The sequence below is a fragment of the Anopheles ziemanni genome, chromosome 2 (genome assembly GCF_943734765.1).
Source record: "Anopheles ziemanni chromosome 2, idAnoZiCoDA_A2_x.2, whole genome shotgun sequence".
Lineage (NCBI taxonomy): Eukaryota > Metazoa > Arthropoda > Insecta > Diptera > Culicidae > Anopheles > Anopheles ziemanni.
The window spans coordinates 13,650,256-13,676,387 of record NC_080705.1 but is presented as its reverse complement, the minus strand read 5'-3'; the positions used below and the strand labels follow the sequence as shown (position 1 = coordinate 13,676,387).

At 45.1% G+C, this 26,132-nt stretch overlaps 2 protein-coding genes across 2 annotated transcripts; one reads left to right on the top strand and one right to left on the bottom strand.

Moving 5' to 3' along the window:
• The first annotated feature begins 1,623 nt into the window (after nucleotides 1–1,623).
• LOC131281723 (ribitol 5-phosphate transferase FKRP) lies at nucleotides 1,624–12,681 on the top strand. Its single transcript, XM_058311070.1, has 4 exons — nucleotides 1,624–2,461; nucleotides 2,552–2,727; nucleotides 6,060–6,176; nucleotides 11,806–12,681. Exons 1-4 carry the CDS (start codon nucleotides 1,624–1,626, stop codon nucleotides 12,679–12,681), a joined length of 2,007 nt encoding a protein of 668 aa, XP_058167053.1.
• A 1,606-nt stretch (nucleotides 12,682–14,287) lies between these two features.
• Nucleotides 14,288–24,585, bottom strand: LOC131281561 (dynein intermediate chain 2, ciliary). Its single transcript, XM_058310903.1, has 10 exons — nucleotides 24,538–24,585; nucleotides 24,069–24,396; nucleotides 22,877–22,990; nucleotides 21,809–21,951; nucleotides 21,273–21,711; nucleotides 17,729–17,806; nucleotides 17,196–17,649; nucleotides 16,946–17,071; nucleotides 16,596–16,829; nucleotides 14,288–14,474 (listed from the first exon to the last, which is right to left on the bottom strand). The coding sequence occupies exons 1-10, from the start codon at nucleotides 24,583–24,585 to the stop codon at nucleotides 14,288–14,290; spliced, it is 2,151 nt and encodes a 716-aa protein (XP_058166886.1).
• Nucleotides 24,586–26,132: the final 1,547 nt, after the last annotated feature.

Genomic DNA, 26,132 nt, shown 5'->3' with positions numbered 1-26,132 from the left:
CGTGGCTTCGGTTCCGTGTTTCGTAGCATTAACCTCCCCAAAGCGCAGAGGCCACTCAGTTCAACTGCAGGTTACAAACGTTGGCATTCATCAAGTGCGGTGAGCATCAGGCAGCAAAAGGCCAGGATCGTTCCCTGGGCACCCCGTTTTCCCAGCGCGACAATTTGTCCTGTGAAATGCCAAGGACCGTACGGCAGCGCTAGGCTACAGATAAAACTTCAAAAGCACACGTACTGAACGGAACAAGGACGCTCTACGTTATCTTCCTCCTTTCGGGAACTGCATTGTATGTCTGTGTGTGTGTGTGTCTATGCAAGTGGCTCCCTATTGGTGCTCGGGGACAGCCTCTAGTGCATCGGTTGGTTGCGGTTGCGTTTGTTGTTCCTGCGTTTTGCATGCGTACGGGCCGTTGGTAGCGTTGTCTTGCCATCGAAAGAAAAGGAGGTCACAATTTGGCCACAATTTATTGGCCCTCTTTCGCTTTATCTTACAAGCTGATGTGAAAATCTGGTTTTGTTTGTGAATGATAGTTTACTGCCTGCTCGTGTCCTTGGAGTGAAGTGAGTAAGATGAATGCAAGCTGCACCAATTGCAACTGGTTAACCTTGAGATGGAAATACAAAAGGCTTTACGAGGAACGCAAATGCGTTTTCCACAGAATCGATCAATAAAACCGAAGCATAAATCGAATACAAATTAACAATTACTTGTACTAAATAAAATATTAAATTAAAGTAATGCTTGTATTAAATAAAATATTAAATTAAAGCTACGAAATTTTTTTTAAGTGACAACAATGAAACCATAATAACCAAAACTAAATAAATGTGTGTATGACCTGTTTGTAAAACACTCATCTCTTGGTTGGTTGACTACCATCTAGTACTCTGTATTTTCTAGAGCCCCTGCTTCGATACTAACTTTGTGAGTTGTTTTTCTAATTTAACATCCCCTTCAAACAAAACCCCTTTCCTAAACCGTCGTCCCATTGTGCGCACATATAATCCTACATACTCATTGATTCTTAACGTCCTACACAGGCCCTTCGCTGCGAACGAGCAACCGGACAGTACAAAAGGACACTCTCTTGATGAAAATAATTCGATTACCATGTGAGCGAGCAGCATTTCCCTGTCGGCAAATAAATCCCTCCGTGTCCCTTTGAAGCACCAAGTGTGCGCGTGTGTGCGTGTGTTTGTGTGTATCTAGTGCTTAGTCCCCTCTTTTGCCCCGGCTCGTTGTGGGTTGCATTTCCCTGACGTGCGATGAATGCTGTGATAGGTCGCTGCGGTGAAGAGCAACGGTGCTGGTATCAAAAGGGTGTAGGTGAATAAAAAGTGGATGGCCATTTGCCCTGCCCTTTGCATCACCCTCGCTGAAGGGTAAAATAAGCAACGGCGTGTGCGTGCGTGTGTGGGGAAGGCAAACAACGGCAAGTATAAAAAAAGGGAAGTCTCCTAAGGGGAACAGTATCTAACGGTGAGATTGCTAATCATGTTTTTATGAGTGCGTGGTGAGGAAGATGTGACCTACCCCCCGGGGTGGAAATGTGTTAGAAGAATACCACCGGAAGTAGTGTATATTAGCACATTAGCCTGATCGGTACGCGCGCCAGCTTTACCCATGAAAGCAAAAAACATGCGCATGAAGTACGGGAAGCTGTTTATTTTCTTTATGATCTGCTTCAACCTGATCGTGTTCTACTACTCGTGGAAGTACTTCCTCACCAGTGGCCACTACCTGGCGGAAACGCTCGGTGGTGCTGGCTCCCGTGCCGGCTCCCACTCGGTGTTGCGCCGTTCCGGTCCGGCACCCGATTCGATTCCGCTCGTGAGCTACGAAAGCTCGTACCGGATAGGAGACCCGGGCGGAGCGACGTTGAACCGGTTGCGCTTGCTACGTCCAACGGATTCGGATGCCGCACAACCACCACCACCACCTCCGGGGCCCAACAGTGGTCTCCCCGGCCGGGACCGGGTTCAGCTGACGAACGGGTACCTGCGCAAGAGCATCACGTTCGTGTTCCGTGACTTTTACGACTTCGACAACGATCTACTGCAGTCGATCGGGAGCGTCACGAGCCTCATCCCGGGTGTGAACGTGTTCGTAATCGCCCCGGAACTACCCTACCCCCCGCTGGACATCTTCAACGTGGCATCCGCGTCCACCGGCACCGGTCAGCAGCGCGCCGGCAACCAAAGCACCGGAGCCAAACTCGGTGCCGGTTGGTTCGAGAAGGGTAGCAACGTGCGCTTCTTCAACCTGGCGTACGACGTCACCAAATCGCTGCGCGACACCTTCCCCATCCTGCACGTCCGCACCCGGTACGTCCTCTTCATGCCGGACAGTGTGCGTCTAACCGGGCGTGGACTCCTCTCGCGAATGCTGCACGAAATCGACACACCATCGAGCGACGAGCTACTGCTTCAGCAACATCAGCACCTGCTGCTGAAGCAAAACGCCTACCGGCTGCGGAACGAGCAGTCGGCCTTCCACCAGCCGGGGCAACCCCCATCACCGCTGCACCACCAACCACCACCCCCACCGGCGCCCCATCTGGCCCTCCCGTTCGATGTGAACCGGAAGCCGGAGCGGCGCATCGTGGCGGTTCCGTTCGGGGCGGCCAACGCGAAACCCGCCAGCGCCAACTGTGTCCAGATTCAGCTCGATCTGCCCAACTGGACGCTCGAGTACGTGACCGGCAACGAGACGGATAATTGCGACATGGTAATTGGCACACATTAATCACCCCCGAGGAACTCCCAGGATTCCCGATCCGCTCGCTCGCTGTCACTCATTATAGTTATTTCGTTACCCGCACCGTGGAGGAAATGGGGCGCCATTACGAATTCCCCCGGCAGCTCATCAATATGGATGACGCAAATGTTGGGCCACGAGAGAGGCCACGAAAGAGGTTTGGGTGGCAAAGGGAAGCATATTTGAAACCTCATTTACGGGCAACCATTCATTTCCATCAAATTCCGCCGAAAGAAGCATTGATGGAGTCGAGCCGAAAGAAATGGAAATGTAGATACGGAGCCGCCGCCTCCGTCGTCGGGGGAATCGGAATCAATACGTGCGGATTTGTGGGATATATCTTTCATCCACCGATAATATGCTTCATTTCCATTCCCGGCACGGACGAAAGGTGGGAGGCAGAGGGGGGGGGGGGGGGGGGAATCATTACTGGGGTTTTGCATTCCGGCGTTGGAATGTCGGTCGCATGCGGTGAGATTGCAAAATATTTTGCCTCAATAATGTCGCACAGCTCGTGGGAGGAATTTCTAATGGACGTTGCTGTGGTAAAGGTTGTTTGAAACATAAAACAAATTGTATTTCAATAATTAAAAGAAGGTAATAAAGTAACAGTAAAAGAATTCAAACAATTTGATACACTTTTTACTACCGTGTGCCAAAGCTCGTACATCAAAATGTACCCGATAAGAAGCGCACAGGAATCGTTTGGCAGGGAAATTTATTGGCTCATAATTTTCAACCGGCTCGCAAACACGCGCCACCGCTTTTTTTTTCGACATGCGAAAAACGGTTTTGCCGGCTCGAAACGCGCCATACGGTTTTGGTTCATTTTATTATACTTTCTACGCCATCGGTGGCATCAAACGCGTGCCTTTTTGGTGGAGCGTATTGTATGCGGGTTGTTGTTGATGAAAAGATAAGCCACGCATGGTAACGCAACGTGGGGCCGTTGCGTCGGAAAGGTGCCGGAACCGGTTGAAATTAATAAAAAGGTTCGTTCTAGTAGGGGCGCACAAAATGGCACACACGAAAAGAGGGTAGGGAACGATGGGTGGGTTTATGAGAAAAAGGTTCACTTGTTTAGTCAAGAACGCTTGTAAGAAAGAAGAGCTAACAACTAAACATAAAGTGTATGATATAAGGAAAAATTATAAAAGACTTAGTGCGGTTACCCAACAACTCTCGCTACGCTGCTCACCAAAATCACAATTAATTTTAACAACACCGACCGCCGACACAAATGCCGGATGATCTTCAATGAATGAAGCTTTGCTCCAAAAATTAGGTCGAAAGGACAGATGCATCATTTCACGCCAGTTCCTTTTATTCATGCTCCTGCTTTGCTGTTCATGTTTTAATTTCCACACAAATCGTGATTGCAATCTTTCCAACCCCGATGGCAGCATTCAGGTTCGGGCAGCGTTAGCTCCGTTGTTGTCACCGCCTGCCCATGTACCCCTGTCGGGCGTCAATCTGGTGCAGCCACTTTCGACCACTCGATGCCACGGTGCTTGTGTCGTTTTTCTCGAGCTTGCAGGCGATGAGGGCATTTTTATTTTTGTCCTCCCGTACAATCTTTCCACTGCACGCTGCGCTGCAGATGGCTTATCGGTTGGCCTGCACACTGGAGTCTGGTGCCTTTTTATTCCGCTGCTATACTTTTCTTTCCCAGCCACTTGAAGCGGAATGAAAAGTTTCAATGCTATGCTCTCGGGCCCGGTTGGACGATGACTTCATTTTTTTTTTATTCTACCCCCCGAAAACCTGTCCGGGCAACGGAAGCGACCTATTTGTCGCTGTCTCTTTTCTATTAAAACACGACAGTGCGGAAGGAAGTAGAAAAGATTTTTCAATCATTAAGAAAGTGGATTATGCCATCAATTTTCTCTAAACGTGGAGGATATTCTCCATTAGGGGAAGAATAACTCCTTATCGATTTAGTTTTTCGATTCTTATACCTGAAAGTAGAATAGTTGAACTAACTTTGATTTGCTTTATTGTCGTAATATGCCCAATAGAAAGTGTGTCAAGATGTCCCGGTGGGTTAAAATGAACCGGCACTTTTTAAGTAGAAATAGGTAATAGTAATAGAATATGTTCATTGGCGTCTCTTATACATACTATGTGAATTACATAACTCTACAATTATATTAAACAGACAAAACAATCTAAAACTAATTTTGCTTGAAATCAGGTAAGATTTCCCTACAATAATTTAAGTTATTACAAATGTTAAAACAAAATATTTAAATCAAACAGACATTCATCAAGTACCAGAATTTAAAATGACACAAGGAAGACGCAATAATTTAGCAATTTGATGTCGTAGTATTATTTTTATTGCAGTAAAAGAGAGGTCAGAGAATTGAACTATGAAAATTTGAGGTCGTCGAATATCGTCGATGAATGGTCTCCGAGAAGTTTATATTTTAACTAAGCATTTTTCCCCACATAATGTTATTGTTGTTTTTACCATTGAAATTATTTTGTCAGCTAACAAATAAATATGAAAAACATGAAATATGAAATCATAAAACTTACTTGGCATTAATCGCCATGACTTACATGAATCATCCCTATCCTTTTTTAAAGCGATAAACATGAAGTACCTCAAAAGTTAAAACAACAAATTTGAACAGCTATTTACATATTTTTGTTATCTTGATTTTAATTTCTTAGATATAAAAGCGTGTAAACATTCCTTAAATTCTTATTCAACCAATGCCTATCAAATATCACACACAATACACTTTTACTTAACAAACATAAGCCTCGCTTTCCCTGCTGAGTTTACCACACCTGAAGGCACGCCATGAAACAATTGCCTAAATGGCGACCATTTTGGTTTGCCTTCAGCTCCGGTGACATCGTAACGAGGCGTTCGGTGTGTGCCATCTTGGGCGATAAAATATGTATCGGCTTCTCGGCTTCCCCCGGGCCGCGGCATGTTGGGACGGGAAGGGGCACACACAACAGTCTTCACTTAGCATCAGCAAGTGACACACGGTCGGATTTAACGTAAGCCTCGGCCGCAATCAGTTGCGACAGGACAGGTGTTGCTTCAGGGTAATATTTTTCCATCACCGTGCGAGGATTTCCTTGGGAGGGAAACTACGTTCGTGACCTCGTTGTATGGCATTTCGTTCCTCCTCACACACACACACCCACACACACGTACATAAATATACTTTCACGTCACTCATGCTGTTTTTGTTTCCTCCACCCAGTGTTTAACTCTGTTAGTAACACTGTCTTTCATTCTGTGTGTGTATCTGTGATTTTTTTTCTCTATTTACTTCCAGTTCAAACAAAAGCACGCGATCCTGGTCGAGACGGAGCTGCTGAAGGAAATGCCCGACGCACTATCGTCCCCCTTTCCGGACGTGTTCTACATTCAGGCCAAGCTGGCTGGCGTCAAGGTTCGTAGTAGCCGTAAAGCTCTCACACATGCATCTCCAGTACAACCAAAAAAAAAGGGGACAAAACAACAAGCAAACGAAACGGAAAACGATTTACTTGTTTTTCCTTTTGGCCTTTACTCTCTCCCTTCCCCCTCACTGGTGTTTTCTCGTTCGTTACGAAATTTCTCCAACGTTGTTTTGCGAGTGTTGTTGCCTTACGCCTTAAGATTGTTGCCGGAAGTGGCCGGATTCCGGATACGCCATGGTGCGGTTTGTTTCTCCCTCCCCATTTTGCTTCCATTTTCCCAACCATTTGTCATACACTTCATCTCGCACCGGGTGGTGGTAAGGCATCGTTCGTGCGGCGTTGGTTTGCGGTAAGCTTGGTTCCGTCCATTTCCTCCCTTCAATTTTGGCCCGTGCAACACAAAAGCCCGCTCTCGTGAGTTGAGGAAGCGGGAAAAGGGAGGTAGGGAGGACTGGAGTGCGTGAAATTGGAAAACGCATACGGCACGCTGGAAAGCACCACCTTATCAGCGGAGAGAGTGAGAGGAGGAGAGGAAAACACCATCAACTCGCATTACTCGCACCGAACCGTAAAGTCATTAAATGTTATGAGTCCTCCGGGAATGCAGGACTGGGCAATATTCTTTTCCTGTTTTTTTTCAACACTCGAACGAATTAAAAGATCGACGGGCTGGGATAGGAAAAAGGACGTCAAGTTTTGGAGAGTATTAATACGGGACAGACCTCACGAACAACAAAACCGATTAAACAGCACTTTTTATCGGCTGCCGACCCTTCGGACGATTTAGTATTTTTCCACCCATTTGCTACCGGGCCCCCCGAACAGAGTGCCCTGTTTTCCTCTCGAACGCTTTTCCATCGTTTTTCCAACGCATTTACTTGATACCAATCATACGCCTTGGAATGGAACGCGTTACTTTTTTGCTGCTGCCTCACGTGAGGAAAAACCGTTTCCCAAAGCCAGCCAACTGAGAGAACACACAGCGAATTCACACACATACATCGCACACGGAGTAAAGGAAGAAAAGCGATTCCGTAAGCTTAATGCGCCTCGAATCGACAAATGAAACGATTGTGCCCAAGTCGGCCAAGAATACGTCGGTTGCAACTGGTGAATGGTTATGCGAACACTTCATCTTACGGGTTCTTACCGCATCCTAGCTTCCAGCGCTTTTTCACATCGGAAAATTTCATACTTTTCCCTTGCGAACCATGCTGTTTGGTGGCATTTTCTTTTCGTCCCTAGATTCAAATGCCGAGCAAACTGAAGGACGTCCCTACCACTGCGTGCCTTTGTTGATTTCAAGGTCTTGGATTCTCTTTTTTACTCGTTATTTTCCCTCTCGACGAGTCATGAATGATGAATTTCAAAGTCGTTTTGGGATCGTTTAAGCGAACGACTCGAGATACGCTGAGGTTGTGCGGAAGAATTCGCTTCAAATTGAACTAATTCCACACTTGATTCGCCATGAGGTCGGGGGGGGGGGGGGGGGGAGGGGGAAGTGGTTCAGGTTTCCCTTTTTTCTAAACAGGAATTTTCTGTCCATTCCATCAATACACGGTCTGTTTCTGTTTCACTTTTTTTTCCTTTTTGCCGGTGGAAATGTTCGACACAAAACCCCCAAAAACTGAGCAAAGTCTTAACCGATTACGTGACCTGGTTTTTGGGCATTTTCCTAAGACCGGAATAGAAGGTTCTTGGACAAACGACATATGAAAAAAGGAAAAGAAAACTTGGAGAAACCCTATTTAAAATCCCTACCAAAAACCGCACAGGTGAAAAGCGCCACTCAAGGGGAAATATTTTTTCCTCCAACTTTCTGTGACTATTTCGGCTGTTTTTGATACATGCTTCGAAGAGTTTTTTTTTCTCCAGAAATTCCTTCTTCTTCTCACAAAAAGCCTCGTACGCTCGTCGATCGGGATAGAGGACTCGCTGACAAACTTCTGGTCCTTTCTTTTGGGGCAGAATTTTATGTGCGGATTCCTGGGATGGCAGCTTTGGTGGAAGCATCGTAGAGCACAATTTAATGGGCCTTTGCGTTCCAACAGCTAAATCTGTTGCAAACGAGGACAAAAGAGAATGTTTGGACCACAGGAAAATAAAACTTTACTTTTTCTTATGTGCTTTAACTTTTTTAGTTCTTAGATCCTTGCGAACTTTTAGGTAACTTTAGGCTGTCATCGGAGTCGGAGTGGTGTTGGCATATTCGTGTTTTTCGAATTCATCTACGTAAGCTAAACAACATTAAAATGATTTTAGTTGGAGAAAATGCATAGACCTAATGCAAATGAATGGTAATGAAATTGTTATGACACTTTCATTTTCTGTCCGACTCCACGCCTTGCTTGGATGAGCGAAATTCCACATCTCATTCGCAAGCCCAAAAGTGGCTGGGCAACTTCCAATCATAATCCCATGATTAGCATAATTTCGTTTTAAATCCAAACTGCGGTTGACATCGCCTGGGTTCCTTCCTATCCCGCCCGGTGATTGGTGGTACTTTTTTAGAAACTCACTGAGGCGAACGCTCGGGCGTGCGTTTTCCGTGAATCATTTTCCGCCAGCCACCGTGTCGGAGATGTCACGAGTAAAAACCGGATAACTTTGCGTAACGATGACGACGAGGAAGATGATCGCGACTTACGAGAAAGTTGACGAGCGCCAGAGTTTAACGCCGGGGTGGCGCAAAAGTCAAGTGTACCAATTTTGCATTTCCCCCAAAAATAGCACATCATCATCCGGGTGGCGTGGCGAAAGTTTCTTCCGCCAAAAAGCGGGAGGAAGTTGCCTTTGCAAACTTTCTTAGTCGCGTTCGGTCTGTGCGTTCGTTCCGTTGTTGGCAGAAAAAAAGAACCCATACGCACGCGTGTCTCGCGAGGTACCGTAACGTGCCGGAAGCAACGAAGAAAGGAAGCTGTGGCACCTGTTTTGGCACGGACAAACATCCACCCATGGCGGGGGGAGAAAATCTTTCCCCGCCAGACGGTTGTGCGGTTCGGCGAAAAACGCGTACCGGCCGGTATTATGAAGATAAATATTTGAGTTTTACGACGTCGACCGTCACCGGCGTCTGTTGGCCCAAAAGTTCGGCGGTAATCTTGTTGATTCCGAAGAAAATACACTCGCCCAATCGCGCGCCTTGGGATTCGCGAGTTCCGGCAACCGTCGTTTTCGATGTCCTTCCTTTTTTTTCTGTCTCCCCGGTATTTATTTACTTTGGAAAACAAACGCCACAGCAAGGGCAAAAAGCAACATTTTCAACCAACAGCCAACCGGCGCTCTCGGTTTCGAAGTCGTGAAAATGGCTTCGAATGGAAAAACAGCCTCGTGGATGATTTTTCGTCGACAAATAATAACAACAACAACAATAACCAAACGCAACCACCTCCTCCCTCTCGAGGGTTTGCCCGAGGCAGCCGGAATAAAAGCGTAATGAAAAGTCTGACGGACAGTTGCTAATACGCTCGGCAGTGTCTACGAGTTGGTCCAGCACGACAGAGAGAGTGAATGAGTGAGTGAGTGAAAGAGAGAAAAAACTCCACAAAGGCAAACAATTTTCCCCAAAACCTTGAAAACTTCCTCATGTAGGCCACCGGATTCCCTTCACTTTTCCCGTTTGTCAGCGAAATCTATCCAGCGTCAAGTTTGAGAGGTTTCTAATTTGCTTTTGTTTGGTTTTTTTTTTGTCGAGCGGAAGACGAAAGAACGGAGGAACCGATGCTTTCCACAATTGCTTTTCTTCGTGACGGGAAAGAATGAAATTGCACAATAGATAGGAAAATCGTCCGGGCGGTCTTCACTTTTTCCGCAAAAATGCTGAAAGCGGATTGTAGGATGTGTAGGATGGACGAACGGAGAATTTTCTTTCTACACCGCTTTAGGTCTGTCACAAAAAGTCTATTCAAAGATCGCCACACACACACACTAACACACGAACATTCACAGACATCCACCTATAATTAGCTATTGTTCATAGCCCACAGATACGTCCCCACGGAGTCCATCAATGTCCGGCGAGAAGACGTACGAGTATGGTCGCTGGTGGCGAGGAAGGCATTTTCCGGAAAAAGGAAGCATTTTGCGTGAATTAAATTTTCACTAACGATCGCTTTGTTCACACACTGTCCTGCGCTACGAAACAATGCGTGCAAATCTAGTACTCTAGGAGCCTACTGCGACAGCAAATTGCGTCGAGCCACTTGAATTTCATTTGCCCCAACGTTTGCGCGACGAGCCCAAAATTGCGAATGCGTGACGTTGAAGCCACTGTTGTGGACGTGTGTGTGTGTATTTGGAGGGTGGGAGGATTGCGTTTGCAATTCAATTCGCGGCCGAGCGCACACTCGAGAATGAGGCTTTATGCTCGATGCCGGTGGAATCACGCAAGAAATTCTAGTTAGTTGTCCTTTTCCTTCCCATTTTTTATTTGGCAAGCTTTTTGCTCATGCAAATGAAGCAATTTCGCCGGCTTCGAATGGAGTCACTTTGCCATGTGATAATAAAACGAGTACATGTGTTTCATGGCGTGCAGCGCACCGGAAGAACGGGATGAGATTGAAATTTGGAATCTGATATTGGGAAGTTAATTTCAAATTAGAATGATTACTACGGAAGCAACGCGTATCTCTTTTGCATTTTTATTATTTCCATAAACATTAACCTTTTTTCAAATTTCGTTTGCGTTAAATATCTAAAGGGAGTGATAAGATCTTTAAGTGCTAAATTGATATTAAATTCAAACAAACATTTTTGACTTACTTCACAAATAAATGGTTATGGAAAGTAAAAAAAATCCATATTATATTCTTCATCAACTGTCTGTGTTTATGCCATATTTATTTTAACTTCTTTACTGGTACATTTGCCTATGTAGAGTTCAATCAAATATGCAAAACTAATCCCCGATTTGGGGGTGCCCATGGAGCAGCGGTAGCGCGAGGAAACACCACACCACAGGTGTGGGATCGAATCTCGAGTCTGGCACCCTCCGGTATTACGAACGGCTGACCACCGATCTATAATATACCGTCTTTCGGTCACACAAACTCTCTTCGGAGAGAGGCCTTGTCCCACTAGGGGATGTCGTGCCACATAAAAAAAAAAAAAAAAAATCCCCGATCTCTTTCACCCTCAAGGTTCAGAGGTGGTGAGTTCGTTTAATCAGACCACTTCACAAACATTGATACTGGTTTGGTATAGCATCGAAACATGCGGGCTGTTGAAAGCAATCGATTCACCTTTCCCAGCTATTAGAAAAGGGAGAACCGGGAATAAAAACGAAAGAAACCCACAAAAAAAAGAGGAGCAAATAGAAATTTCAGAAAAATCGAAACAAATAAAACCGGAAACGTTTGCGAATCGTTCCGATCGATGGCTTGATACCGAACGGTGGCCCAATCTTGCTTCACCTGGCTCCTATCGAGAGTCTACCGTCGGGTCGGGAAATATTGTTCCTCCTTCCGGTATGGAAATGAGATTTGGTCTCCGGTTTTCCACTGCTTCCGGCGGGCGGACAAAAGTGGCCTGAAATTTGTGGGAAGGATTTTTGTTCTCTCTGGTTTTGTTCGTCTGTGTGCACGATTCCCGCTGATTGTATTGACCCGGTTCTCTTTGCAGAAGGTGCTCCTGAATGGCGCCTTCCAGGAGGGCCGCAAGCTGTTCACCTCGTACCACACGAAGACGAAGCGGCGCAATGTGCGCAAGGACCAATTTAAGGCACTCTACCGACGTCTGCAGGTGAAGAAAGTGATCCGCAAGAGCTACCTTTACGACAAGTCCGCCGGACGGGGCTCGCTGCTGACGGCGGGCGGTGGAGCAGGAGGGGCTGGAGGGCCGGGCGGGATCGTGGCACCCCGGCGGAAGTACGTCAAGAGTTACGAGCACAACAACCAGACCATCTCGCTGCTGACGGAAATCACCTTCTACGGGTGTGAGAAGCAGACGAAGAGCTGCATAGGCCAGGTTCACAATGGCCGCCCGTTTTACCGGTACCTCGGACGCCACACGCCACCCTGCTGCATGGAAAAGCTGAAGGCCGTCTTCCGGCACGTGGTGGACGAGTTCGAGAACGTCGGCATCCGCTACTGGCTGGACAATCGGGCGTTGCGGGACGCGATCGAGCTGAAGACGCTGGCCGAGGACGCGTACGAGATCGACCTCAGCTTCAACGGGGACGACGTGCAGCGGTCGGTGGCGCTGCGGAAAGCCCAGACCAAACCGTACACCGACGAGGCCGGGTTCCACTGGCTGAAGGCCACCGATGGGCACTACTTTCGGGTGCAGTTTTCCAAGACAAACCAGATCGCGGTCAACCTGCTCCCGTTCGACCTCTCGAGCGGGGAGCTGGTGCGACCGAGCGGGTTCTACGGCTGGAAGGCGCGCAAGTTCTCGGTGGAGTTCCTGCACCCGATGTCGACGGTGCTGTTCCTCGGCAAGCCCATCATGTGCCCGAACAATGTGATAGAGTATCTGGAAGTGAAGAATGTAAAGTAATCCGATGGCCGGCCGCTTGGGCCAGGAATATCGCGGGAACAAACTGCGTGAAAGTAGGTAGCGCTAGAGGAAATTAAGGTAAATCTTAAATCAACAATAAATATCAACGGTGTGGAACACCACCCACCTGAGGACAATGACAATGTAAATATGATTTAGCTAGTATATGCGTGCGAGTAAAACAGAACACCAATCAGAGACTTATTAAATGTTAAATTGAGCAAACATTTACATTTCCTATCGAAAGGAAAATTACGCATATATGATGGTAAAACAAAACGGTATTAAACTCATTACGTTTATTTTTAAAGAAATTCTTTAACTATTAGATTTTCTCAAGGTGAAATCACAAAACCTTTTAGTTTATCGAGTAGATTTAGAAACTCAAATATCGTAGAATCAATTGGTTTTATTACAATATTTTAAAGGGTGGCAAACGAAAATACGTTCTCGACAAATTATAAATGGAAAATCGAAATTGTGATATATGAAATTGAAAATAATCCCCCTTATCGAATCTTATCTGGTCAAATAACATACAAAAACGATAGGAGCAAGAGTGTTGTAGGAAAGATTTTCTGTATCATCACTTCTTACAAGCGCAAAAGATAGCATATAAAACTGCTTTGAACGAAAAACATGAAATAATATAAAAAAAATACACCGGATTATCCATATATTTCCATCAACGCTTCGTACTTGTAGAGTTAGTCAATTAGTTTATCAGTATCGTAGTTAAAAAAATTGTAGCATGCTTACACATCTACACATGATAGAACCACACCTGAAGCGTGATAATCCGGAACTGTTGAATGTCCAAGATAAAACAAATTTGAAAAAAAAAGCTATGGATGTTGGTAGATAGTACTATACATTCCATGTGATATTTCCAATAGCTTGAGGCAATCTGCTCCTCAAGTAGACCTATGCAAAACTTGTAGGAAAAATAGCTATCACAAACCAGAAATAGAGAAAAAAGCCACATCCTCTCCAGTAAAACATAGACAATTAAAAGTAGCTTAGCGAAAGAAAAACATTATTCCAAAACTCTGAAATGTACCACGCTCAGCTCAAAAACATAATTACAAAAAGTGTTCGACATACTAAAAGCATCACAGATTCGTTCCTTAACCGGTATCCTAATAAAGGAAAGTGTAACACACTTAGCGCTCCAATTACAAAACGAAAACAAAACATACCTGAGATCTATTACAAAGAAACTTTAATCAATTTACAAACTGTTAACTGAACTTCTCCAATTATCTGTAAGCAGCTTACTGGTGAAAAACAATTAAAACACAGCAACTGAATAGAAAACAGTAAAAAGACACTTTCCCGCTTCCATATTTCCTTATCGTTGTCTGAAGCTCTCCATTCCTACTGTCAAAGCTGGTTAAAACAAACAAGCTGAAAATAAACATAACATACATAACGTCACAAGAGGATAGCTTGAAATCTTGCGGTAAAACGTAAAATTTATTGTTCGTTTCTGTGTAACAAAAAGGGACACTACAAATATCCGAAACATTTTATCGCTAAAAACATCGTGCCCGGGCCATCCGCGTGGCATCCGTGGGATTCAATTCGCTTTTGGCTGCGACGTCTTTTAGTTCGACGCCACCGTCGAGACGGTTTCCTTGACCGTTTCCCCTTCCGGCAGCTCGCGGACGAGCGACAGCAGGCGGTCCAGCTTCTGGCTTTCCAGCAGCTGCGGATCGACGACGCCCGCCTTCTTGCCCATCTTCGTCTTGACGCGCAGGTTCGGCGAAAGCTTCAGCGTAATGGTCGTCCCTCTGGTGGAAGAAAGAAGAAAAGTAAAAAAAAACAAATGAAACAGTTGTTGAGAAAAGCGGTCCCGAGAGGGGGGGGTAAAAGCGTGGAAACCGAAGGAAGGTTACAAATTATACACAATCCCATCGAACGACGACGATACCCGAATCCCGAATGTGTTGAATAGGCGGAGGTCGGCGTGTAATTGAAAGAAATGTTCCTACCAGCCACCATTAATTTGAGGCTAGCGAGCGAAAACATCAACGCCAAATTATGTTTCTACTTGTGGATCGCTGTTCGGAGTGTTTCTCCTTCCTCGGCCCAAGGAGGTTCCGATCCCCTAAACATGATAAATGAATGTTAATATTTCTTCCGACGAACGCACGAGGCCAACGCACCAACGCCTTACCCCGAAATGGTAACACGGCGAAAAAACGATAAACAGAAATAAAACAATTGGGCAAAAGGCGACCCAAAAATGAATTTTCATTAGGAAAATAATTTAGCTCCAACTCCCAAATGGAATCGAATTGGGTTTAATAGAGCGGGTCGGGAGACACGCTCATGAATAATGGTTTACGGTTTTCCATAGTATTATTTGCTGGTTTAGAATAATTTATTTTTAATTACTTATACTTTTCATAACTAATTTTGGCAACTTTATATACGAGTCTATACGGTCAAATGGTCTATAAATTGTTACACATAAAGTGTCATTGAAAGTCGCTTAAAAACACCGCCCTCCGTCTTACATGAATCAACCTAACACTCAATTGAAACAACAACAGACACAACCGTAATCCACTTACTAAACCACTCGTCAGCGTCAACAAACTCGAGCTCATATTTAACCTAGCGTCTTCAGACATTCTCAATTCCGGCACGCGCTTCACCACACCGTCACCGGGATAAGAAGTATGGCGACAACCGTCCCGAAACCCGCCTATAAACAACCTATCGCACCGGGAGGGAAATCAACCCGAAAAAGCTTAAACATCAATCATCGTTAACCGTTTAATTAAAGGATTTGATAAATGGTCCCCAGGAACAGTGAACCTTGAAATGAGCAGCAGTGATAGTGGGGGGCGGAGGGGTGGAGCTAGGGTTGGGTTTCTTAACTGCCCGTCCCGCTCACACCAACGAAACTAAACCCCCTCCATTTGACCGTTTGCGCGCCGGTACGTAGTGGTGGTAAGAGGATTACGTTTATCAATTATTCGCAAAGTGAATTTATCAGCAACAAAAGCGCTTCGTCCCGGTAGGACTTGCTGGGAGAGCAATAATGTTCAATCATAATTATCGTCACACGCCAGGCACGATAATGTATGTTTCGAGTGCCGGCTTCGTGTCCCGTAAGGATTGATCAATTAAGTAGTTATTTTAATTTTTAAGTCAAACCGAACGTACACGTGTACGTCATTTGTTCAAGTTGTTGATCGCCGTACTAAAACTTAATAGTTTTAAATCTTCCAAGAAGTTAGCCTTATCTTTGGATGTTAAGTAAAAACATGTTAACAAAGCAGAACATATTTTTACACTTATTGTGTTGTATAGTTTGAATATTGGTTTGAGATTGCTAAGCAATGAAACAAGAAACTTAAAAATGTGACTCCATCCATTTAACAATTCCGAACAAAGTATTTTGGTTAAACATCAATTCCTTTCCAAGCATCATAAGCTTGGAAATGCATAATTTGGTAGTATGTACAACTTTATGAACAAATCTCCGACATCTAAATCGATTCCCGGCGTTTCCTGCCCCTTTCATTATCATACCGACACACCAACCCGACGTCCCAAACATGTGCGAGAAAACGTCGACCGAACAACTTCCCAGCCACCCTTGAGTCAGTGTCTCCCGGTTAGTCGGAATTGGGCAAAAGTGTTCTCGGGTCTTGGGTCCACCACCACCACCACCAAAGGCAACGGGCCCGATATCGAAGCACAAAATCAAATATTCAAGAGCTCGCAGGAAAACGAAACAACCGAAAAAGTGTTCACCATGAATTCGTTGAACCAAAAACTCTCGATAGCTTGTGAAATCCGCCGCCGAAGAGTGCTTGCAGGCATTCAGACGTCCAATCGAACCATCGAAACACCATGAGCTCACCCACCATTACCCACCCACCTTCCCCAATACTCACTTATCATCACCGACGATGATAAACGGTAGCTTCTGATTGAACGCCAGCCGGGAGAGCTTGTTCTTGCGCTTGGAAACGATCGCCTGGGTGCAGATGGCCTTGTACTTGTTCACGTTCAGGTCGAAGACGAACACCTTGCCCTCGGTGGTGACGGCGGCGAAGACGGTGCTCGAGTACGGCGCCCACTTGACGTCCCCGACCGACGAGCCGAGATCGAATATGAACAGTGGTTCGCTGGGAAATACGGAAAACAGCCATCGTATAAGTAAGCGTGGAACTGTTGAGTGGATTTTGCCTCTTGCGGACAGCTTTATCGCATTGAAGGCAACAAGGAACGAGCCAATACTTACGGGCGCATGTCCTCCCATATCTTCACCCGCCAGTCACCGCTGCAGGAAGCGAAGATATTCGAGTTGAACTTGTTGTAGTCCATCCGGTGGACGGGCAAGTAGTGCGCATAGTACGTCATTAGATACCTACGGAGGAGAAGGTAAACAGATGAGGGATTTTTATTCTCGCGAGTATCAAATTGATCCCAATAATGGTCCTCCAGGAGTGTCACAAACACCACCCGATGAGGGATCCATCTCCCACACCTACTTCGAACTGTACGCCGTGCTGCACTTGAAGATGTAGCCCTCCTCGGTGCCGACGAGAAAGATTTCCGGATTGTGCGGGTGAAACACCATGCAGGTACCGCAACCCTTCAGCCGGAGCGTGCTGCCATCCGGGCCGCTCACGTGGTCCAGCTCGAGAAACAGCGAGATGATCGTCGTGATAGCGAGCTTGTTCTGCATCAGCACCCAGTTGAACACCTTGCCGTCGCCCGACACCGAAAAGAAGTTAATTTCCCCGTCCTGCATGTCCGGGCCCCACTTGATTTCCCACACGCACTCCGCGTGCTTGCCGTTGACGCCGTGCGAAATGTAGACCGGATCCTTCGTCCCGACCTGCAGGTTGTACACGATGACGTTGCCATCGTACAGCCCGATCGCTATCAGGTACGGGTACTTGGGATGGATGTCGCAGCACATGGCACCACTTTCGGTGGCAACTGAAATTAAGGTAAGAAAAGAGAATATTAGCATTTACTTCCACCACAGAGACTATTTACTATTTTAATGTTTACTCACTTCGGTAATCCGGAAAGGAGGGATTTTTTATCGTGAACAAACAAACGGCTCCCTCGGCGTTCTGTTTCATAAAATCCACTGAAAAAGTAATATGAATATTATAAGATAAACGTATAATTTATAACATAATCGTACAAAGTAAATGCTTGATTATAAATTATAATACCCAAAAATGCGGTTGCATTTTAAAACCATAAATTAAATAATGTAAATAGTGTTTGGGTATATCAATATATTATCTGTTTAGATTATTTATTGATTACCAGGAAAAATGAAAATATATTAATAGTAAACATTTCACAACAACATATGTATGCATTTCAACGGCGGTTTATCGTATATGTATTTCCGGTGCAGCTTCGCTGCCTGCACTCAAACAATATCGACTCCGTCAATAACGCGACCCAAAATTCCACCCACCCAAACCCAGTTCGAGTAGTTTAATTTAATAATCCACCCACCATTTGTAACCGCTCGAGGGTCCCCGGTTCCCAAAACCGGGAACAATGTGTTCTTCGTTCCGGTCCGCATCCCATCGTCCGCAAGCCGATCGCGAACGAGTAGAAATGTGTGCAAAATGTCATAAAACGGGGCAGGCAGTATTAATTTTGATTTTACTGCAATTTTATTGCCCGCCTACCCAACCCTCTGTCAGGTTTCCCCCCGGGACGGGAATGAGAACTCCACCCCGGGGTTGTTCTAAAGCGAGCGAACGAACGAACCATTCGACACGGTGAGCGATTTTTCGGCTGCAGGGAGCCTTCCGGTTGGAATGCGAGAGGAAATGAAACCACCGGCAACACCGGATGGGGCCGAAACCGAGCGCGCAGTACTCAGGAGTGTCTTTTTTACGACCGCAGCTCCAGTGCCGGTGTGAAAAAGGGTTGAACATCGGTGGTCCAGACAGACGAACGGACAAAGAACGACGACCACGAGGTACCGAGTAAGGTACCGAGGGTTTTCCAGCCGCCATGGAACACACGGCCGACAGGCAAACGGCCAACAGATCTCATTCATTTCTCTCTCCCCCCCCGACACCCCGACCTCGACCCCGTCTCTAGCGTTTTTTTGAGACATTTCGGAGTGGCATTCCGTCGCCCGGTGGTAACGATTTAATGGATTGTAAAGGAATCTTGATTTTATGATTTACTTTCAACAGCAAGAGCGAAGGAAATAAATATCTCCTGAAGCGCCATGATCAAGCTGCCCCGAGGGAGCGTGTTTTTGTGATTCATAAACAGTAAATCAAAGTAAATTCAACCAAATGAACAGCAGCCGTTCTGAAAAGTTTACCAGCAGATTCTTGTTTTTCGATTATACGCTTTGATTGTGCTTTGTCGTTTTGTAAAATGTTTTAACTTCACTTACTTATAACTAAATAATTTTTCATTCCCAGTCTTGATATTATAATAAATTCGGAGGTTTACATACTTTATATAACTCAGAAGGACTTAAAGTGAACTGGACAAGATCTTCTAATTTTATATTATTAACTGCATTTATCAACGAAACGAAAAAAAAGCTATGTGATAATTTTTATCTAGTTCATTAAAATAAAAAAGTTCATAAAATCCCAATTACAATTGAGACGTTTGTGAACTTGACACTAAAAATTAAGAAACAAAATATAAGGAAGCTCCCAAAAATATACCGAACTCTATATTTATGTACTGTATCAATAATGATTAGAATATAATTGTTAACAGTATTTTGATAACTAAACAGCATAAATGCATAAATGTGTAGCTTTATGTTGATAAGATTGATATCTCAAAAAGGTGGATGAGTCAAACACAACAAAACCTCAGTGGCCACACTGTATTTAATTAACACATACTTAACTTACAACATTCCCACCCGATACTTCCTTATGCTTAGCCATACATCTTTATGTTTGCTCAGCATAATGGAACCTCCATTCATCAATCACGATTTATTGGATCCAACAGCTCGATTTGGGTAGGCTGCAAGGAAGGAAATTACCATGCAAACATCGATGGAGGCGCATGGTGCTTTATACATTCTCAGGTTCGAACCGGACGCCGGACCGTTATCGGCGCGCATTCCCAACCGTAAATCAACCTGGGGCCTGTCCGTTAACTTCAACCGAAATGAACACAAACATATCTCTCAATTAATATCCACAGCCGGCGGTAACGGCTTGCTCCATTGATTATCCCGCTTTCGCCACCCGACCGGCAAAGTGTCCGCTCGCCCTGACCTATACCATTCGAGAGGAACTTTTTCCTTTTCCCGCTCCCTTTTACCTCCGCCACTAGTCGCCCGCCTTGACTGGCGCTTGGATAGATTTCTTGCGCCGTGCGTCGACTTCGGGACGAAGCCGTCGGTGGCCGGAGGGAACATCAAAACTTCCGCAGCACGTAATGAAGTCATAAATAACGGAACCAAACCGGAGGCATGCATACCAATGTTTGCGGCCACCAATCGATGTAGCGACGCTGCACACAAAACGCCACGCGTCGGGAGCGGAAGCACGGAAGCCACCCAAAACTCTGCCGGAGGTCAAGAAAGTGAACTTTCGCCCGGAGACGACCGATGGATGGGGTGGGGAAGTGGAAACATTGTCGCAGTGTCGTCGCTGCGGTGCTCTAACAAGGACGAAGCGCAACGACACCGACCGTTAGTGTGACACACACACATACACACATAAAAAACGTTTGTCACGTCCCGCTCGTCATAGTTCCCTGGAGCATGTCGTTGCTTCCCGGTACCGTGAGGTCCTGCAATTCGGTTTGCTGGAAGCCTTCGCTCGCCGTCGAACAACGAGGATCATTTCAATCAATTTCAATTTTATTGATTCCATGTCGTCAATTTGCGAGCAGTACTCCTCGGCAGCAGGAATCCATCCGAGAATGAACAGGTGAAGATGCGATGAGAGTCGTTCCGGTTTGATCAACCGAAGGGAATGAAATATTCAACTGTAACTTATGCTTTGATTGGAGTTATACGGTTTGCGATTTTATTACATCTTCTGTAAAGATTTACTGGGTGTTTCACATTAGGAGGAAATTGAACATTAATTTCGAAGCTCAATTCATAAATTCAGTTTGTTAACTGGAATATAAATTCAATTTTCATATATAAGACAGACTAATGGGTGGAATTTTGTACGTCTTTGGTAAAATTTTGTTTCAAACAAAACATTACACACAAACTTCATAAAAATATCCAACCAAATTTAATGTAAATTTTCCCAATTTTATACTCAATCCCAATAACTGTAAAACAAACCTATAAACTTTTCGTAAGCGACCGTCTCTTTTTGAAATAAACATAATTTGTAGTTAAATATTAAATATTACCTCTGATCAGCTTTAAAAAATATGGAAACCCAACCTCGTTAGAACTGAAGGAGATTTTTTAAATTGCAAAATTAACTCACTAGTTTTGTGAAGTGATTCCGATAAAAAAAAGGTGATGAGAGTGAAAAAACTGAAGTTTTAAAAAAACCTTTACTGATAGCTTTCAGTTCACATGAAAGGTAATAAATTTTTGAAAACCCCATCTGATGTGAAATACTCACGCGTTCCGAAGCAAACGGCAAACAGATCGTAGTACAGCGTGTTGAAGCACAGATCGGTGACGCACATCTTCTTGGTGCGCTCGTAGGAAAACTTCCACAGCGGAAGCAGCGTGCCCTCCTCCTCGCGGAACTCGTCCGACGGATCCTCCCAGTAGCGGTAGTCCTGGGCGATCTCGTCGTAGATGTTCTGGTTAACCATCCGCTCGATGATCTGGCAGGCCTGCAGATAGCGCTTGTTGAACTCCTCCGCCTGCTTCGCCTTCTCGTCCTTGCGCGTCTTCTCGTCCCTCCGCTGCAGGCCCGGTTTCTTCTCCTTCTCCCGCTCCTTCTCGCGCTGCTGCTGCGCGTAATCGGCGATGTACGAATCGTAGATCACCCACTGGAGGACGCTCGCCCCGAAGGTGGACCTCGGCGGGGGTATGGTTTGCGTGTCGACCGACTGCAAAAAGCGATATATCGGAAGAATTTTTGCGTAAATCTTTTCCCCATTAACGACAGGATAATGCTAGACTCCACCAACTTAAACCGACACATACCCGCGATGGATTTGCAATCGTCAGCGCGGCCCGTTCGCAGAAGTTGAACTGGTTCGTTAGCTTCTTCTTCGGTGCTTCCTCCTCCTGTGGAGCCTGTACCTCTTCTTCTTGCTCCTGCCCTTCGCCCTCAGCGTCGGCCTCATCTAAAAGCGAACCATGAAAGGAAACACAGCACATGGAAAAACGTTACTTTCATGCTCGAAGCGATGCAATCGGTTGAGCAGCACAACTTTCTTTGGATCCTTCCCCGCTAAACCCAGCTTAAGAATACACACATCTCAATACAAGTAAGCAACTCCTAGGCCGTACTCAGCGTAAAAGAGAGATAAAAACGGTAGTAGCAGCTACAGAAAGCTGGGACGGTAGCGTCACTACCAGCAGGATACCTGAAAACAGGAAACGATTCTGATTGTGCTGAACAAAAGCAATTCGATTGGATGGGATGGTTCACATGAAGTAGACTCAACTAGATGCAGAGCATTACCAACGTTTCATTCCTTTCAATGTATCTAATTCGAATAAACAGTTAATCATTTACAATTTTAAAATATTATTAAAGGTTTCAGCAAACTGGCAATGTTATTTATGTACACTTTGTGCTGTTGAAAATATACTTAAATTACCATAGGCTCAAATTTTTACATTACATGTTTTGTTCAGCACATTTACAGCAAACAATGCTGCAAGAAACAAAATTTATAGAAAATAACGAATAATTTACGAAAATCAATAAATTGGGAATACTATTCAAACTACAATATGTTTAATCTATACCGAACATTGAAATATCAGTACTGCACTTGTGCGTTTAATGAACAACTTCTTCTACGAACGAGATTGATGCAGTTGCATGAAAAAGTACGTATCAAAATCCAACTCTAAGTTACTAAGCTAAACAACTAAACCGATTCTAAATGACAGAACAGGAAAAACATTTAACAGCGATAGAGACAGAAAAGACGGAAAGATAAAGGAAACAATGCGCACAAGAACAAGTAACAGCGACACAACGACACAAGAACATTTTTCTTGCGGGTGTTACGGATTAAGAAACTGTTCGTGGTTTACCTTCGTCCCGTTCACCCTCTTCGCCGTCACCAGTTTCCGGTGTATCGGGCTTTTTCGTTTCCTCCTGGTCGTCGGCGAGAGACTCCTTCGGTTTGTCCAGGGTGACATTTAACTCTTCGCGGTTAAATTGAGGTGGGTGTTTTTGTTTTTTTCGTATATGAGGTTTCAGTGTTGCAGTTTCATGCAGTTTTAAAAAGTGTGAGTTTTTCGGGGTGAGAAAGATGTAAAGAGTCGCAGTTTGGTGTGAACGTGTGGGAAATTGATTAATTCGGGTGAGAAAGTGAAAATCTAAACGATAAGATAGCTAACGCTAGTGGTACACCAGAGAAAGTCTTTTGGAAACACAAAAAACGGTCCAAAACCATTTGAAGAAAACAAAACATTCCTTTTCCAATTGGCATCAATTAGATAAATTACGTTTTAAATGCATCGCTGTTTGAACGATTAACTAACGAAAGAGTGAGTAATTACAAACTCATGAATAAAGAAACAAATAAGTTAATATATACACAAAATTCCCAATGTAAAATTTGACTAGGAAATATTTTTAGATAACGGTCGTATTTATACAAGACTTTCTCTATTGCTGGAGATCCTTTTCTATGCAACACGCTAGAGAATGTGTTAAGATTTTATTTATTTATTGTTGATAGAGACGCGAAATTTTATCTCATCGCGCTGGTAATTGCTATCAATGTACATGCTTGAAGGGGCAAGGCTCATCTATACAAATGGAAATGATAACAAACGTATGTAGAGAAACAACTGAGATATCATGCCGTATTTTGGAAGAATTAAAAGAATAACCATGCACAGGAAAAAGTGAGAAATTGCATCCAAAAAAGATAGCTGGCAAGATTGAACGATTAACTTTTTCCCCTTTTTTTTAGTCATACAATTTTCACTCAAGAGCGCACTTGAAAAGGTTCCGAAACAGCGTTAAAGAAAAGGCTATGCTATCTTATAAGTTCTGGATGTTTTCATTTTCCGATGTGAAAACAACACCGAAACATAGCGCAACCTCGAAGCGAGATGCACAAAAGGAAACTTCCATAATGACCAAAAAATTGAACAAATGTGAGAAAATTGGGATATTAAAGGAATACCGGAGTGGGTGGAAAAAGAAAGAAAAAGGGCACGGTGGGTGGGGTGGGGGAAAATCGAAATCGAGAAACACGCTTCCGATCGTTACCGTCGGTTCCTTTGCGCGAGATCTGCTCCTTCGCCTCGTCCGTGTCCTTGTGGATGGAGGTGCCCTCGAACTCCAGCAGCGTGATGGTGTTTTCCGGCGGCGGCACCGGCAGAAACGCACCCTCGCGGAAGTCGTACACGACCAGGTTGCGCGGCAGATGGCGATTCTCCGTCGACAGCAGCTTCGGGATCTCCTCGCCGAGCTCGGCCTCGGTGAGGTCGAGCTGGTCGTCCGGCTTGAGCAGCTGCTTCGACTTCATCCACGTGTCGAACTCATCGTTGTCGACCGGTTCCCCCTTGCCGAGCTTCTGCATCGAGGAAATCCGGTGCTGAAGTCGCGGGAGAAAAGAAAACGAAAACAGTGTCACACACACACAGAAACGCACAGATTCACGAACCGCCCGCACCACACATGGTGGGGAAAATGTTTTCCTCGATAAAAATAAAAAACACAACACCACAACCCATACTTCGCTGTTATCACTCTCATAGCTAGCCAAGGATGCTGGAGATGCCATTTTGTTGAGGGGCTTTGTTTTTCGTTTTACGCTTGGTTTTTCCTTGGTAAAATATCCTTCCGTGTTGGGTTCAATCCCTGTCCCAACCGTGGGCACAGATTTCCGGGTGAATTGATACACCGTGTCGGGTGCGCGGAAGTCCCAAAGCTGACGACAGTCTTAACCAAACTATCCGCCGCTAACGGAGGCCGTGACGAGACTAACTTCTAACCCTCCAGGTACATTCAATTTGCCACCTGTGCTTCCCTTGGACAAATTCCATACGACAACAACAACAACGACCACCACCAACAGCTTTTTTGTTTCTAACCTCCAAGCTTAACTATGCCTAACTTTATCCCCCTTTTGTACCGCAGGAGTGACACGCTCCTCAAGTTTCCACTTCAGTTTTTATTTTCTAACTCATACTCAGTCCTGCGAGGAAGTTAGTGTATAACTGCAGGGCCAACTGGCGAAACCCTTTCCCTTCCCCGACCTCTTGTCTGTGGCATGTTTTACTAGCGTTCCTCCGGATTTTTGTCGTGTTGATTTCAGGCTTCGTGTCACCCCGCGTGTAAAGATGGAGGCTCCCGGGTGCGCATCCCTGTGTCGTGTCAAGCTTCCATTGGCACTGCATATTAAAAGTATATAATTCGTTTTCCCAACCCCTCACACTCTCCCACCCCCAGGATATGTTTCCGTACCGCCTACATTGCGAAAAATATTAACCTAACGTTGCAACGCGCAGCAGCTCAAACAAAACCACGCTACAACAAAGTAATATGCTTCGGTTTAGCCAACAAACAAGCACGGGTGGTGGTGATGGGATAGATTAAGGAAAAACTTTACAACTCCACGCCCAACCTCGGGGACGGAAGAAAGCGGGCCCGACACAAAATCATCGTCGTCGTTGCTTGCCGCTTGGTTTTGCTTTATTTACCTTTCCTTCCAGCGGCTCATTTTTGCAATCACATACTGCTGCTCCTAAGCCAGCCGAAAGCCCAATTTAGAATTTGAGAGCCAACGGCTTTGCAGAATACGAAACTTTGGTGGGGTTCATGCTTTTTCACGTCCAACCTGCTCTCCTTCACGGCTCAGTTTTTTCTTCCATCAACTGAAATTTCCCAACAGGCTTTGTCAGCTGAGGGGGGAGGAAGGTTTCCGCGCGGGTGCTGGCTGGCTGGCTGCAGGCACGCTCCATATTCGTTCCGCCGATGACAACAGATAAATCATAATATAATGGATTTCATTTTATATTTGAAAAGTTTTCCCCCACTTTCCCCCCCCAAAGTGCTTCCCTCCCGCAATTGTCCCTACGAACGTGGAAAATTATTGTATTATTCATGTTCCCGGTTTCCCGCTCAATCTTGTTTTGGGCATTTTTGTTTTTTCCTTTCCGTTTTTTGTTTTTTGCTTTTCATCCACGCTCGTGTTTTGCTTTGGTTTAAACTTTTCCTGCTGAGCGGGTGGAACCGGTTGAGCAATAACGGATTATCATCCTCTGGCACAACGTTTGTAGCGGTGTGCATATTGTTTGGAGCGGGCTCGTTTTTTTCCTGTTTTCATTT

What these genes read in the sequence shown, in the direction of transcription:
- LOC131281561 (XM_058310903.1), bottom strand. Translation starts at nt 24,585, where the DNA reads ATGGCATCTCCAGCATCCTTGGCTAGCTATGAGAGTGATAACAGCGAA. An exon ending in AGAGGGTGAACGGGACGAAG is followed by an intron (nt 21,952 to 22,876) that starts GTAAACCACGAA and finishes GTTCGCTTTTAG; the next exon opens with ATGAGGCCGACGCTGAGGGC. An exon ending in CGATTGCAAATCCATCGCGG is followed by an intron (nt 21,712 to 21,808) that starts GTATGTGTCGGT and finishes CGCTTTTTGCAG; the next exon opens with TCGGTCGACACGCAAACCAT.
- LOC131281723 (XM_058311070.1), top strand. Translation starts at nt 1,624, where the DNA reads ATGAAAGCAAAAAACATGCGCATGAAGTACGGGAAGCTGTTTATTTTC. An exon ending in CCTGCTGCTGAAGCAAAACG is followed by an intron (nt 2,462 to 2,551) that starts CCTACCGGCTGC and finishes CCCCACCGGCGC; the next exon opens with CCCATCTGGCCCTCCCGTTC. An exon ending in AGACGGATAATTGCGACATG is followed by an intron (nt 2,728 to 6,059) that starts GTAATTGGCACA and finishes ATTTACTTCCAG; the next exon opens with TTCAAACAAAAGCACGCGAT.